At 38.9% G+C, this 14,925-nt stretch overlaps 1 protein-coding gene across 1 annotated transcript; it reads right to left on the bottom strand.

Annotated features, from left to right (window-relative positions):
* Positions 1 to 465: 465 nt before the first annotated feature.
* cyp4v2a (cytochrome P450, family 4, subfamily V, member 2a) lies at positions 466 to 14,713 on the bottom strand. The gene is made up of 11 exons (XM_028448222.1): positions 14,437 to 14,713; positions 13,305 to 13,417; positions 10,401 to 10,486; positions 9,015 to 9,205; positions 8,836 to 8,905; positions 8,625 to 8,751; positions 7,362 to 7,535; positions 5,521 to 5,623; positions 4,923 to 5,057; positions 815 to 994; positions 466 to 731 (listed from the first exon to the last, which is right to left on the bottom strand). Exons 1-11 carry the CDS (start codon positions 14,627 to 14,629, stop codon positions 568 to 570), a joined length of 1,536 nt encoding a protein of 511 aa, XP_028304023.1. The 5' UTR covers positions 14,630 to 14,713; the 3' UTR covers positions 466 to 567.
* Positions 14,714 to 14,925: the final 212 nt, after the last annotated feature.

Raw genomic sequence — 14,925 nt, 5'->3', positions numbered from 1 at the left:
ATTTTTCTATCTTTTCTACCTTGTACATATATCTGCATTACTTTTTAGTAATTTATTACAATTATTATTATACTTTTATTGTTTTTGTTTTTGTTTTGTTCTGTGTTTCAAATGTGTTTGCTTTTCTTTGTGGCATCCAGTGTGGACAGCAAAGAAAGAATTTCATTGTGCATTGAAACATGTTTCCATACTGTGCACATGATAATAAACACTGTCATTATGTGTATGTGTATGTCATTTTGTGTGTTTACCTTAAAGGCCGCACAAAGTTAGAATGTGGGCCACATATGGTCCCCGAACCTCCAGATGCCCATGATGGTTTTGTGCTTCAGATAGAAATGTATGTGTTATGTGCATCTTTGGAAAAGGAAATCTCACTTGTCTACAACTACTAGTATATTTCATATTAAAAGCCATATTTTTAATTCAGACCATAATGATGAACATTGTCCAAAAAGATGGAGGTTTTCTTGAAAGTATTTTAATTGAGGATGTCACAGAATAACAAATAGAGAGAAAAGGCAGCAGGAGCATTTAGTACAAGCGAGATTCTGAGCAGCTATTGGTCTAAACACTGTTTTTCTCTAGTTTGATCCAGATGCCATTCTCTGGACGTAGAATGAGATCTCCAACGGGAATGAGTTCTTCACGTGTCTGGCAGGATTCCACAGTGAAGTTCCTCAGAATGGATGCCAAAACCACCTTTTCCTCCATCATAGCGAAACGCTGGCCTGCAAAACGAAACATTAAAGATTTTGGAGGGTTTTTAACTATAGTGGAACAATTATGGCAGCTGTAGGGAAACTGCTCTTACCAATGCAGTTGCGTGGTCCTGCTGAAAAGGGGATGTAAGCATAAGGAGGCCGACCCACAGAGTTCTCAGACAGGAAGCGTTCAGGTCGAAACTCCTCAGGCTCAGGGAAGTACCTCGGATCACGATGTAGTGCGTATGGAACTATGAGCACATTTACACCTTTGGGAACTTTGAATCCATCTGAAAGTATAAACATTACTCAGGTTATTACAGTGTATAATATTCCTCATATACAAACACATGTTGTGCTTTCTTGCCATTTCCTGTGAAAAAATTTTCAATTCAATGATACAAAAATAATTTTTAAAACTGCCATTATTCTACTTTAGCTCAGATCTCTGGTAATTCAGTGTTTGATGTTTGTTGAACCACAGATAATTACAGAAGGAGTGTCATGGCAACAACAGGGCTCCACAATCTACACTTTCACTCTACAAATATATGCATATTTGTGGCCATACCAGCCTGTCATTGCCCAATCCCGTTAGAGCTCGGAAGCTAAGCCTGGTTAGTAGTTGGATGGGAGACCACTGAGAATTCCAGGTGCCACAGTGGGGTGGCAATCACCCCAGTGGTATCTGTCATTGTGTCCTTGGGCAAGGCACTTTACTCACATTGCCTAGTATGAATGTAGCGTGCCGATGGCCCACTTTGGCAGCCTCGCTTTCGTCAGTCTGCCCCAGGGCAGCTGTGGCAACAACAGTAGCTTACCACCACTAAGGGTGGAGTGAAAGAATAATCCCTTAATTCTGTAAAGTGACTTTGAGTGTCCAAAAAAGCGCTATATAAAATTGATGCATTATCATTATTATTATTATTATTATTATTATTATTATTATTATTATTATTATTATTATTATTATTATTATTATTATATGCATATTCACGCTGCACTTGTAGAGCACTCTACAGCATTTGTTCCTGTTTTCCACTCTAGAGGTGATAATAGAAAATACCGTTCAAAGTCAGGTTTGAACTGAACAAACCGTTAGTGTTATACTTAACATCACTCTATTCAAGGCTTTCCAAGAATTTTGGGAGTCAACGAGTGAAGACCAAGATGATAAAAATCCATTTTAAAAACCATGACAAGGTTAAACAGTCATAGAGCATTCTCTCTTGAATTTTACTATTTCTGCACGTTTTTGAAAGCACAATATGCAAAAATCTCAAATCTTGACATATTTGTTCTACTAAATTCTTGCAAAAAATAAAATAAAAGATCCTTCTTGTATGTATTTAAGAGCCACTGATAAGTAAAGTAAGGTATTCTGAATAGAAATAAGATGGACTGATTACTGACACATAAGGCACTGCAAAATATTTCCAAGTAGGCAGAACAATCAGTGAGCAAATGGTAAAAATAAAATTTAAAGTCATTTACAATATTCATTATTCAGAAACTTTTCCAAGTGCTTCTCCTCATTGTGGAGTTGAAGAATAATTGAATAATGTTGGTCTCGAGACTGGTGTTTAGTAATACATCACTAGTGACTGTGAGAAAAGTGGTATTTTTAAAATCAAACAATATCAGTTAGCCTGACATATTTAAAACATCACCTCAAAAAGTCATTTTTTTAAATAAGATATTGCAATCTATACTGCATACTGTATGTATCTATCTGTTTTTTATCTGAAGTCCAAGGCTTCGCATCTTAGTCAAGATGTTTAAGTTTATTTTATTTAAAACAGGGACAATACATATTAATGAACATATACATGTAAATATGCAAGATTATAGCCAATGGCTAATTTCCATCTGTCGTCCCTTCGGCAGGTTGATGTCAACAACATACAATAATATAATCAATAAAACAACAGTAACAACAAGTGCTGAAGTGTTAAAGTGTTAGGTGTGTAATTATATTGCAGATTGCCCGATTGCACAGTAAATATAAAGTGCTATTTTAAGCGCATAATACTCAATACATTTTACACTATTTAAATACCAGTAATGGCAGTTATGTGATACTGGGAGTACCCTTTTTTAAGAATATAAAGTGCACCTTGCCTTGCACTTAGCCCTAATACCTAAAAGGTAACTAAAGACATATTAAATAGCAAAAATATTAAGAGGGAAGAAGGAGTAGTAGTAATGATAATACAGCAGTGATGTTTATGTATGTACTCAGTAGAAATTGCGGATGGTACCCCAACAGAGACTTAACAACCAAAGCAGAATAGAGTTTGGTTTCCCACTGATCACACTTCAGTCAGTGGGTGTTCATGGTAAATGTTTATCTCAAGCAATTTTGATCATTCATCAGTGGATTTTTCCAAATGCATAGAAATTTTACTTGACGTTCTCTTTTGTTCCTATTATTAAACCTGCAGCCAAGAGGAAAAACAATAACAATATACATTAAACATATTTTGGCAACTTACAGATACAACCTGAACGGCCTTGTTACAAAGGAATTCTGATGACTAATAATCATGAAAGCCAGACAAATAACATTCAGAGGATGGTTGTAATTAAACTGAATAATCACTTAGGTTAGTATTAAAGTATTATTACGTGGTGGTTTCTGTCTCTGATACTTTAAAAGTGAATTGCAATCAGTTTTATGATAATGTGTTTGTGGTCAGGTTTGATGACTGCAGCAAAAATGATGACGTTCTTTAGAGACAACATAAAGGGAACTCATAGCGGGTAAGAAAAAATGCTTCTAAATTTTATTGAAATTGTTGTCATCTTAAGAGCAATAAAAGCAGTGTATCTGCTATCATTACTGGTCTTTAATCATAAGGGCGGAGGCTGGATTCTCAGTTACGCCCTCCCCATATTTAAAAATGACCTTGAAGTCTTTTTTGCACTTATTGAGGTTTGGCACTTTAATGGAAACTGTTGTGAGATTGTGTGAAAATGAGTGAATACGCCTGTACTGTAAAGCTCCTTTGACTATTGAGATAATAATAAAATAATAACTCAAAGTTTCACTCATCTAGAGAACAAACCAAGTCATTGTTGCTACGTAGTTTTAATATACCTCTACTAATTTTCCATTTTCAGTTATGCTTTGGTTTCAACAAACAATAGTGCTGTTCTAACTATTCAAAGGTAAACACTAGAAGCAGTTTTATTTCACCTGTTTGAATCAGGTGACTCTCATGCAGTGACGTACAGTCAGGGTTGGCAAGGTAGGCAGTGCCTACCCAAGGTTGAACTGATAGTTTGATTATTTGTTTTAATTATAATATAATTATAAATTATTTATTTTTCAATTTCCGATAGCCTACAGTACCTATAAGTTTGAAAGTGTCCGCATTTTGTGCTTTTCATAGCCCCTAAACATCGCTATTTCCTGGTACGGCAGAGACGCTGCACAGTCTCACTCCACTGTAAGGCAGGGGGAGGCCACACCCTCTCCCAAAAGCAACCTCTGTTTCCATAGCGTGTTTTTATGTTTACACATGTGCAGTCAGTTCCCTAAGATGAAAATAATTTTATAAAAAGGCAGCTCTGTACGCTGCCTTCAGACGTAACTGCGCTATGCTAAATGCTATGCGTAAGTTCACAGTGCATTAGTGAATTGATATCACGTGATCGCTGCCGCTACGTTCTCTAGCTAGTGGGCGGGATAACACTACAGGAAAGATGACAGCACTAAAGACGATAAAGAAACTTTCTTTTGAGGAAAAACAACAGCTTTTAAAAGATGGGAGACCAACACCTGAGTTACCAGAGCTGAGTTGTTGTTGTTGCATTTTCTCTGTGTTTCTGTGTTTACAACACAAAGAACGGATGCGCTGCCGTGTCATGAGATATATCTTGTTGGGAGAGTATGGAAGCTACATTAAATAATTGTTAATGTTTCTTTAATGGCGTTTTACAATGTTGATTTTGTTAGATGGCTAAATGCTTGTTCATGTGGATCTTGTTGGGTTTTTTGTTTCTTATTATGAATTTTATATTTTGATAAGCGCATTGAGATGACTTTGTTGGAAATTGCGCTATACACATAAAGTTGAATTGAATTGAATTAACACTTGCCAGCAGAAACATATGAAACTGTCATTGGTGTTGACATTGGTGGTCTCGATTTACAAGCCCTGCCTACCCTACCCTAGTGCTCACGGTACGTCACTGCACTCATGTGCAACTCACTGATCTGGCAGTCCTGAAGGAGGACGCGGGCAAAGAAAGGCACGGAGGGAAACAGCCTCAGAGCCTCCTTGATCACACACTCCAGGTACTTCAGCTTCTTCAGGTCGTCAACAGTAAATGGCCGGACGGATTTACCTTTGAAGGGATGAAGAGACACAGAAGGTTGTAGATAACAGGGGAAAGGGAAGCCTTTCATATCTCCAACTTTTGTACCCTCGACATATGACCCACTTCCAGTGTTTTTCAGTTTCACAAGATACTACAGAATTGTATCGGTCATAAATAAGAGTCTGTAGTATTGTTTCCATATTAAACTCTATAATCATTAACTGTGTGAACTGGGTGTGGGTATGATAAAACCTAGTCTACATTGGACTCATTCAAATGTTTACAAAGAGATAACACACATTATATAAATGACTGTAATATACTCTATATACTGAACAGCAACCACATGAATTTACAATGCATGGCCGACAATCCACTTGTTTTCTCAGTGTTTGGCAAAGTAAAGACGTGTAGTAAAGAAAATCAAGTTGGAACAAAGTTGATGCCTTTGGGCAAAAGAATTGAGATAAAAATGTCATTAGAAGGTTACCCATCACTTCATGGAGCTCTTCGTGAACTTTTTTTTGCACCTCAGGGTGGGAACCAATCAGATGTACGGCCCAGTTCATAGCAGCAGCTGTAGTATCATGACCCTGGGGAAAGAAAGGGTGATTAAAGCCAGAGATGTAAAGAGTATTACTCAAGTAGAAGTACTGTGACTTGATGTAAATTTAACTCAAGTGCAAGTAAAAAGTAGCTCAATTAAATAGTAAAAGTTACTAGTTACTTTCACCACCCTACGTTTATTTTTGGTATTACATTTTGCCACGGTTCCCTTGCATACAGTAAACACCTCATGTATAAACTTCAAAACTGGAACTTCATTTATTTGCCACAAAGGCATCTGTATGAAATAAAAGTAACTCAATGTACAATTGTTTTTTAAAGCCACACCACAGACTTTTTGACCTAAAGTGTTGACCCTATGAGTTATTGTAAATGATTCCTCAGGCCCATATACAGCGCTTGACAGTATCAATGCTCCGAGCGGGGCTTCCCTCTTGAAATACCGACTATGTAAGTTTGGAGAAGACGGACTGTCAATGGCCAGGTCATGTGACCTGGAGAATGCCTGGAGAACGTTTCACTTTACGACAGTCACGTGACCACAGGCTCTGATATACTCATGGAGCTAAGGCTTTTGTGTGTGTGTGTGTGTGTGTGCGTGCATGCGTTTACAGCACTTATCATTAGTACTGAACGAATAATTGCATTTGTGATTTTATCGCGATATAAAATGCAATTTTCTAATTGCAAAGGCTGCAATTTATTTATTTATTTTTACTTTTTATTTTTTTCCTGTCCTGTCTTGTACTGTCCTGTTAAGCTCAGAGAGTGTTTAAGAAGTGCAGTCCACATGTTTACATGTTTCATGAAACGTGAAGTTAAAATGTATATTTATTTAAAGTTTCATTAAATCTGAAACTGTCTATTATGAAACAGATTGGTTTTGAATTTTGCCTCAATAAATTGAGGAAGTGTAGTACAGCCCTCCGCAGCAGCCGTCTGCACTGTAGTGGGAGGGGGCAGGAAGGTGTTACTGCCGCGGCTCAACAGACAGTGAAGGATGGGAGAGTTGTCGCGTGAAGTCATATTCCTACTTACATAAAACTAACTTTACTTTTCTTTAATAGTGAGTCAATGATCTCTCTTCAACCAACAGGTCAACTACTGTCTGTATACACAATCAAAAAACAAGGGAGGCTGGCCCGACTGTTTCTGTGGCGCTTGACGTGAAAGTTACAGGTCTATCGCCCCATAATAACAACAAATGGATTATGTTCAATGTGACGTGAGGTCAGCAGTATATGAACAGACTAATAAACAGAAATAAACAGATTATAACAAAAAATATATAATTTACTCAAGTAATGGTTGGGTGTAGAAATGTAACTAATTACTTTGCTGCTCAAGCTCTAAGTATAGTTACATTTATTAACTCTAAAACTGAGAAAATAACCTACACTCAATGCTGTTTTGGCGCGGTGCATTACGTTTATTCTGGTTGGTCGGCTATGATGTGATGCATTTAATTGTTGTCTGGTCATTTCTTATTTTGTAAATGTGTGTTGAATCATTTACTCAGTAACGGTTGAGTGTAGAAATGTAACAAATTACTTTACTTCTTTTAAAAAGTACTTCAGTACAAGTACAAAATGACTGATTTAGAAATATACTGAAAAAAATACAAATACCCATAAAAGCAACTCAATTACAGTAATGTGAGTACTTCCAGTACTTTCATCTCTGGTTAAAGGGGAGGGAATTTTAGGAGGGAAAAGTTTCCTCTTTTGTATTTCTCACTAGTAGGATATGTTTATAACAACTCACCTCAAACATAAAAGTGTCCACTTCCTCCTGAATGTCCTGATGGCTCATGGGATTCCCGTCTTCATCAGTCGTCTGCAAGAGCATGTCTAGAAATGCTCGTCTTTTCTTTGAGCCATCTTCGTTTTCATTGTCCGATTCAATGCTGGACATGGTCTCGGCCCTCTCATGTATCACCTAAAGGTAGAGAATTGTTGTCAGCATGAATGTAAGTGGATAATAAACCACGTTAAAACAAAAGCATATATTAAATGATGTATTTAAAATACATTTTACAGTCACAGTCATTGCACAAGAAAAGGTCAATATATTACAAACCTAACCCTAACTTTACTACTGGTATCAGTGCTTTTGAAACTATTAGGACAAATAAAACACACCACAAAATCATTCTTATGTTGATCAATGAAATCAAAATGTGCTTATAGCTATAAACATTGATATGGACCAAAACTCACATCTCAATATTCCTTCTCAAAATGGTGATATACGATATAAATCTCTATATTTTTAACTCAATAAAGTCTAAAAACACAATTCTAGGTTAAATTTGCTGATACAAACAACTGCTGCACTATTTGTTACACTTTTGGCTTTTTCTCCAATAAAGGACAGTACATGTGAGTGAGTTCTGTAGTGTTGCTGGTTTAGGGGAAGGTCTGGGTCAGGACCCACTCAGTAATCCATCTAACAGAGCTTTCAATGCTGTTCTGAGACATACAGCGAATCATAAAACAAATATTTTTATACAAATTAAGCTAAAAATAAAAATATAAATTGATAATAATAATAATAATAATAATAATAATAATAATAATAATAATAATAATAATAATAATAATAATAATAATAATAATAATAATAATACATCAATTTTATGTAGCGCCTTTTTGGGAACTCAAAGTTGCTTTACAGAATTAAGGGATTATTTCCTATATTGTATCGCCAAAATAGAAAACTTGACAGATCTTGAATGTTGATATATTGCCCACCCCTACTTTTAGCATAGGAATATACATCAAAATCAGACCAAGGATGTGGAAACTTCAACACACTTTAAATGCAATTCATAAAGATTTTATTTTATTTTATTTTTTTTTTGTCAAAGTCAGCTTTTTCACAGGGAAATGTGTGTTAGTCCGTGACTTCTTGTTCTTTTAAAAAAATTGGAGCACACGTGAAAAATATGATAAAGTTAGTGAAACCAAGACATGTACAATTACAGTAATTAATGTAGACTAAAGGAGCATTAGTCATGCTACTCACTTTATATGTGAAGGAATGCAGGACGTGGAGTGTCTTGTCATGTTCCTTGCCCTCACCAAAGTAGTAGTATATGAGGGCAGGCCAAAACCAAGGCATCCTCTGTCTACGGCTGATGATTTCAGTCATTCTGTTCTCAGAAAGTTCATCTAAAGTCACCCACCTGTTAACCTTAATTACAGTCTGTAGCGAGGGCTAAAGAGTGTATACTTACTTATACACGCTCTTAACATACTTGGAATCAGAGTCGCTTTGTGCATAAACCTTCTTTCCCATTGCTGTCTCTAAAACAGCATTGTGAAAAGCATGTAAGTGCATCCACATTGGATTCCTCGCTTGTTTAATATGAATACAAATTGTATTAGGATGAATGAGTGATCTAATTCAGCTTACCACAGATGATATCGAGAGCACAGAGCGTGATGTGATTAAAGCAGTTGAATCGGCCCTTTCCCGCCTGCTTCTGCAGGTTCTCCACTAGGATCTCTGCCTGCTCATTCATCACCTCCAGGAACTCCGTCAGGATGGAGAAGTGAAAGGTGGGTGTCAGCATTCTCCTGCGCTGGCGCCACTTTTGTCCCGTGCTGATTTGAGAAATATAACATTTATTTGGGAATTTAAGAAAAAAAATGCTGCTTTTCAAGGCTAGTGATGTATGCACTGTATGCACTTGTAAATACATATGTGAATACATTCCCACAATAGAACAACTGTGCCCGTTTTCAGTGATTAACAAGCATTTGAATAAGATTACTTGGGAGAAAAAAACTTTATTTTATCTGGAAAAGATGTTATCTATGCAGCGGTGTGCTGTATCATCACTAAAAAGTTGATGAGAGTAATTATTTGCAATAATTGCAATATTTCAATACTTTTACTTTTCTGAAGAAGACAAGTTAACTTTGCATACTTTATTTTGTATAAATTAATGTCATTGTTTCTTTTTGAGTTGTGGATAAAAGCTTGTTATAGTTTTCTATTAATTAACATAGAACAGATAATGATGAATATGTTAAAAATGCCACTTGAAAATTATTACTTTGGAGCTGTATGTTTGTGCATACACACACATATCTATATATATATATATATTGAAACTCCCCAATGATCGCAGTGGCCTCCATCATTTGAAAATAGAGGAAGTTTGGAGCCACCAAGACTCTTCCTATAAGCTAGAGCTTGCTGGCAGTTTAAACTGAGTGATCAAGGGAGAAGGGCCTTAGTCAGGGAGGTTACCAAGAACCTGATGATCACTCTATCAGAGCTCCATCATTCCTCTGTGAGCCTTCCAGAAGGACAACCATCTTAGCAGCAATCCACCAAGCAGGCCTGTTTAGTAGAGTGGTCAGGAAAAAGCCATTCCTTAGTAAAATGCACGTCAGCCCATCTGGAGTTTGCCAAAAGGCACCTAAAGGACTCTCTGACCTTGAGAAACAAAATTATCTGGTCTGATGAGACAAAGATTGAACTCTTTTGTGTGAATGCAAATCGTCATGTTTGAAGGAAACCAGGCAACGCTCATCACATAACCAATACCATATCTACAGTGAAGCATGGTGGTGGCAGCATAATGTTATGGGGATGTTTTTTCAGCTGCAGGAACTGACAGAATAGTCCAGATAGAGGGAAAGATGAATGCACCAAAGTACAGATGTGTCTTGTATGAAAAAGGCTTTAGCCTGTAGCCTGACAAAATGCTTGTTCTGAGATAACATATTATTGTTATTGTTATTGTTATTGTTATTGTTATTGTTATTGTTATTTCAATGAGTGGTGTACCTTGTGAGCAAGCCTGTTCCAAGCCACGGATGGAGAAAGTCATAGAGTTCACTTTTGGTGATGTGAACAGAACTTGACACAATCACCTTAAAAAAAAAAAAAAATATTAATAAGAATCACATCAAATAGATAATTCACCTAACTCTTAATAAGAAAAAGTAAGAAAGTAAGAGTAGATCTATTTTTAGTGTCACTGCAAAAACTTTGCATTATGTAGATGTCGGAGTGTAGAGGCTGCCTTTGCCCATTTTATACATAGTCCATATTTTGTTTACAAAGTATTTTTAAGTTATTACTTTGCTGTGCTATTGCTGTTTATTTTTTCTATAATGATTGCTGTGCATAATGAGGACTACGAGCTGAGGGCAAGGACTAACTGGACACTCCATCCCACTGGAGGTGATTGGATGTCTTAGTGACTTCTTTTTAAGGGAGACAGGCATGAAGGATGAGAGACACACGGAAGTGCAGGAGGCACCAGACAGAAAGAGAACGTGGAGTCGCATGGAGGAAAGGAGGAAGTCTGACAGCACGGACACAGAGACGAGCCAACACCAGAAGCAAATTGCTGTGTGGACTGAAAAATTTAAAGTCTATTTGTATGGATCTGAAGTGACAGTTTTTACAGATAATAATCCACTTAGAAACCCCCCCGTTTGGGAGCAACTGAGCAGAGATGGGAAACCCAACTTGCCAACTTCAGGTACATCATTAAATATTGACCTGGGACACTAAACAAGAATGCTGATGCACGTTCCAGACATCCAGAACAGACTCCAGAGGCCAAATCTGCCCTAGTAAACCAAGTAGGGGCAGAATAGTCATGGGCAGAAAGACAAGCTAAAGACCCAAATCTCTCCAACTGCTTGTTCTTTCCACTGCTACGGCAGTGGAAAGAACAAGGACTCCTTAGGTCTGAGCTACCTGATGAGTTGCCTTACAGAGACCCAGCAAGCTCGGTGGCCGAATGAGCCACCTGCCTTGGTGCAAGTTTACGCCCCAATATCTAGTTTTTGGACATCATGCAAGACTGCCTGTAGATTGGATAACTGGCTTGCGCCCCACAGTTGAGAACCACACTCTGGATAGCTCGGTGAAGCAGCACCAGCACGCCCTGCATCATGCCTACCAGACAGTGAGGCAACTGGCCGGACACCGAGGGAGCAGGACAAGGCCCGCTCCAATCAAAGGCCCAGTTGGTGCCTCTGCTTCGAGGTGAGTGTGTCTTAATAAGGAACTTTCATAGGAGGGCTGGAGGAAAGCCTACTCCAAGGTGGTTACCTAAGCCATTTGTAGTGGTGAGCCAGCTGAAGAAGGACTACCCAGTACATCTGGTGCACCTTAAAGGTAGGGAGGTCCCGACAAAGACAATACATTGTAACAATTTGCGCTTGTGCCCTATTGACTTTGCACAGGAACATGGGGTCCATCAGCCAGAAAGACTCCCAACAGCAATGCCAGGCCAGCTGCCACCCCCCACATTCTGGCTGCCCAGATTGGTACTGAATCGGAGAGTACCAGAGGCAAGAGAAGCCCCACAACAGGCCGAACCACCTGTTCACCCTCCAGAACCACAAGGAGTTAATAATGTGCCATTAGTGCTCCGTTCTGACCGTACTAATATTGGTATGCTTCCCACCAGACATCGTGATTGAATTAGCCGAGAAGACCAACATTAAAGGTGGGGGGAGATTGTTGGAGTGTAGAGGCTGCCTTTACCTGTTTGCACATAGTCCATATTTTGTTTACAAATTATTTTAAGTTATTGCTTTGTTGTGCTATTGCTGTTTATTTTTTCTATATTGATTGCTGTGCGTAACAAGGGAGGGGACTAATTGGACACTCCATCCCACTGAAGGTGATTGGATGTCTTAGGACCGGTGACTTAATTATTTTTAAGTGAGGCAGGCATGAATGACGAGAAACACACGGATGGAGACACCAGACAGAAGGAGAACGTGGAGACGCACGTAGAAAAAGAGGAAGTCTGACAGCGCGGACACAGAGACGAGCCGGATCTTACTGGGTTGAGCGCCATGCTGAAGCTGTCCTGTGCGTCAGGAGGAGAGGAGCGGAGGCGACATTTGTCATGTGCAGAGGCGACAGGGCTGACGTGGCGTGGGAGAAATCGTCCAACGCCTTAAAAAAAACTAAGTGAAGGAACGTACCAACGGACTGTGGTTGTGCATCTGACCCACGGGGAGTTAGACGCGGTGACTGAGGTATTTTTCCCCGCAGCCATCTAACCGTGTGCAGCTGAGCTGGTAGATGGCGCTATGAGCAGCCAGCACCAGAAGCGAATTGCTGCATGTGAGGCGCAGATACAGACAATAACACTACGCACTTTACGAATTACCGATTCCCTTTCATTTGGCGTTACTTTCAGTTTTTTTTTTCCCCGTGGATGAAATTAGGGAATGGACGTTTTTATTTGTTATAAACTGATTGGAGGGATGTGTTTTTATCTGTAGTAGTATTTACAAACTTTTTAACCTCCTTTTATTTTAAACGTAGCCATTTAAAATGTATTAAATAAGAACAATAAAACTGTGGTTTGTAATTAATTTCCAACACTTGTCTCTCAGAACCTGATGCGGACACAGAATGAAAAAAACTGATCAGATGATGCAAATTGAAAATCTTCTTTAGGTAAACATAGTGTATGTGAAGCAGGTGTGTAGAAAGGAGTGACATAGAAGCAACAGGAGGAATGATGTGAGTGTTTGCCAACAAACACTGGCTCCCAGAACTTAATGACATACTGGTGCATGTGGGTTTGTTTAAAGGAAGAGCAGCACTGTTTATTTTGGCGTTTTAGTTGTACGTCTGCAAACAAATGTTAGGTAACCATTTGTGTGTTTTCTAAGAGCTTGTATCGACACATATGTAGAGATTAAAGAATACCTCAACATTCTCAGCATGAAAAAGAATCACAAAAGCCTGAGGTCCGAGCCATAGTTTTATCAGCGGTGCATTCCTAAAGTCCTGAGTAAACTCTGACACTTGACGAAAGAATTCTGAGAGAAAACAAAACAAATGCATGCATAACATACTGTATGAACAGTAAAATGAGAAATTTCGGTCACACTTTACTTGAAATTTAAACATAAGGCTGACATTACGCTGCATGAAAAAGGTGTCATGAAGGCTGTCATTAAAGGGCCCATGTTTGGCTAAATCGACTTTTCTGTGCTTTAAACATGATAAAAGTGCTATTAGGGCTTCATACACATGCCCAAAGTGTTTTTTTCATTGATTCCCTCAATCTTTAGTCAGAGGGTGGTTTGCTCTTTTCTTACTGCAGGGTGAGCCCAAACACCTCGCTACAATTTTGATAACGTGTTCCCACTTTGGTGACAAATTTGACGCGGCACTGAGCTGGAGAAGACGCGCCTCCAGGAAGCTCTCTGCATGATTGACATGTAAACAGACATGCCCAGGAAGGTGAGCAATTCAGCGTCCTGCGTGCAGTGCTATGTATGTATTTTCAACAGTCTATGTATGTACCCGCGAACGCCCAGTCCCCACGCTCTGTCTCGTGTTTATGAAGCAGCATGAGCTCAGCTACGGAGTGGGTGGGAGGAGGGCGGGCCGTCCTCTGGCCCTACGTTACCGTGCGGGGAGGAGGAAGTCAGTGTCCCGTCTATAGACACGCCCACTCATGAATATGCATTAGCAGGCCGCAAATCAGCCTGTTTGTGTAGAGTTGCTCAGAAAGTGACTTTTCAGAGGCAAAAACTATGGAAAACAGGCGAGTTTGGGAAAATAAACCTGAAATACTATGTTTTGGGGTTCTTAGAACAAATGGAGATATGGGACCTTTAAGTGTTGTTTGTTAGCCTAACCCCTAACCCTACCTCACGAGATCCCTCCACCTAACCCAAAAAATGCCAACATAGATCCAATGGTATCATAATGTCATCATTTAGCGAAGGACACTTAATGATAGCCTACATCACACCTTATTCATGCTAATTACAGATAATGCCATCCTTATGTATAAAACGTCACGTAAAGTGTTGCCAAATTTTCTTACCTCCTGCATTTGTTTTTAACTGCAGAGCATTCCCAACAAAGAGGTACGTTGGAGCCACCTCTGGTATGGGCTTCATCACAAACCATTTATGCAGGTAGTTCCTGAGCAACTTGTAATAGATGAAGGTCAGTATGCCAATGAAGAGAGTCACTGACAGCAAAGGTAGGATAGAGCTGCTGAGAGGAAGAGCCATGGTTTAGCAGCTTGGATGCCAAACTTAGCTCAGTGCTAAAAGACCAGAATCAGACTGTTCTTATATAACTTCAACTTTGAGAATGTGAGGTCTGCTCTGCTTCACTGCTCCTCCCCCAGGCCACTGACATCACACTGGGTAAAAGGTCCCTGTTTTGTATGTGACTTCCATAGTGGAAGTTAAGGAATGTTGGGAAATGCAGCTGGGGAAAAAGGACGTTTTTCCATTTAAGTTGGTTTAAGGGAAAATGCTTTATATGAAGATTTCTGGAAAAAACATTCTCTAATTACATTGGC

This window comes from Gouania willdenowi, chromosome 1, assembly GCF_900634775.1.
Source record: "Gouania willdenowi chromosome 1, fGouWil2.1, whole genome shotgun sequence".
Taxonomy (NCBI): domain Eukaryota; kingdom Metazoa; phylum Chordata; class Actinopteri; order Blenniiformes; family Gobiesocidae; genus Gouania; species Gouania willdenowi.
The sequence above is the reverse complement of the archived record's forward strand: the minus strand, read 5'-3'. Positions and strand labels throughout refer to the sequence as shown.

What these genes read in the sequence shown, in the direction of transcription:
- cyp4v2a (XM_028448222.1), bottom strand. Translation starts at nt 14,629, where the DNA reads ATGGCTCTTCCTCTCAGCAGCTCTATCCTACCTTTGCTGTCAGTGACT. An exon ending in TGCTCTCGATATCATCTGTG is followed by an intron (nt 8,906 to 9,014) that starts GTAAGCTGAATT and finishes ATGCTGTTTTAG; the next exon opens with AGACAGCAATGGGAAAGAAG. An exon ending in TGCATTCCTTCACATATAAA is followed by an intron (nt 7,536 to 8,624) that starts GTGAGTAGCATG and finishes CTCTACCTTTAG; the next exon opens with GTGATACATGAGAGGGCCGA.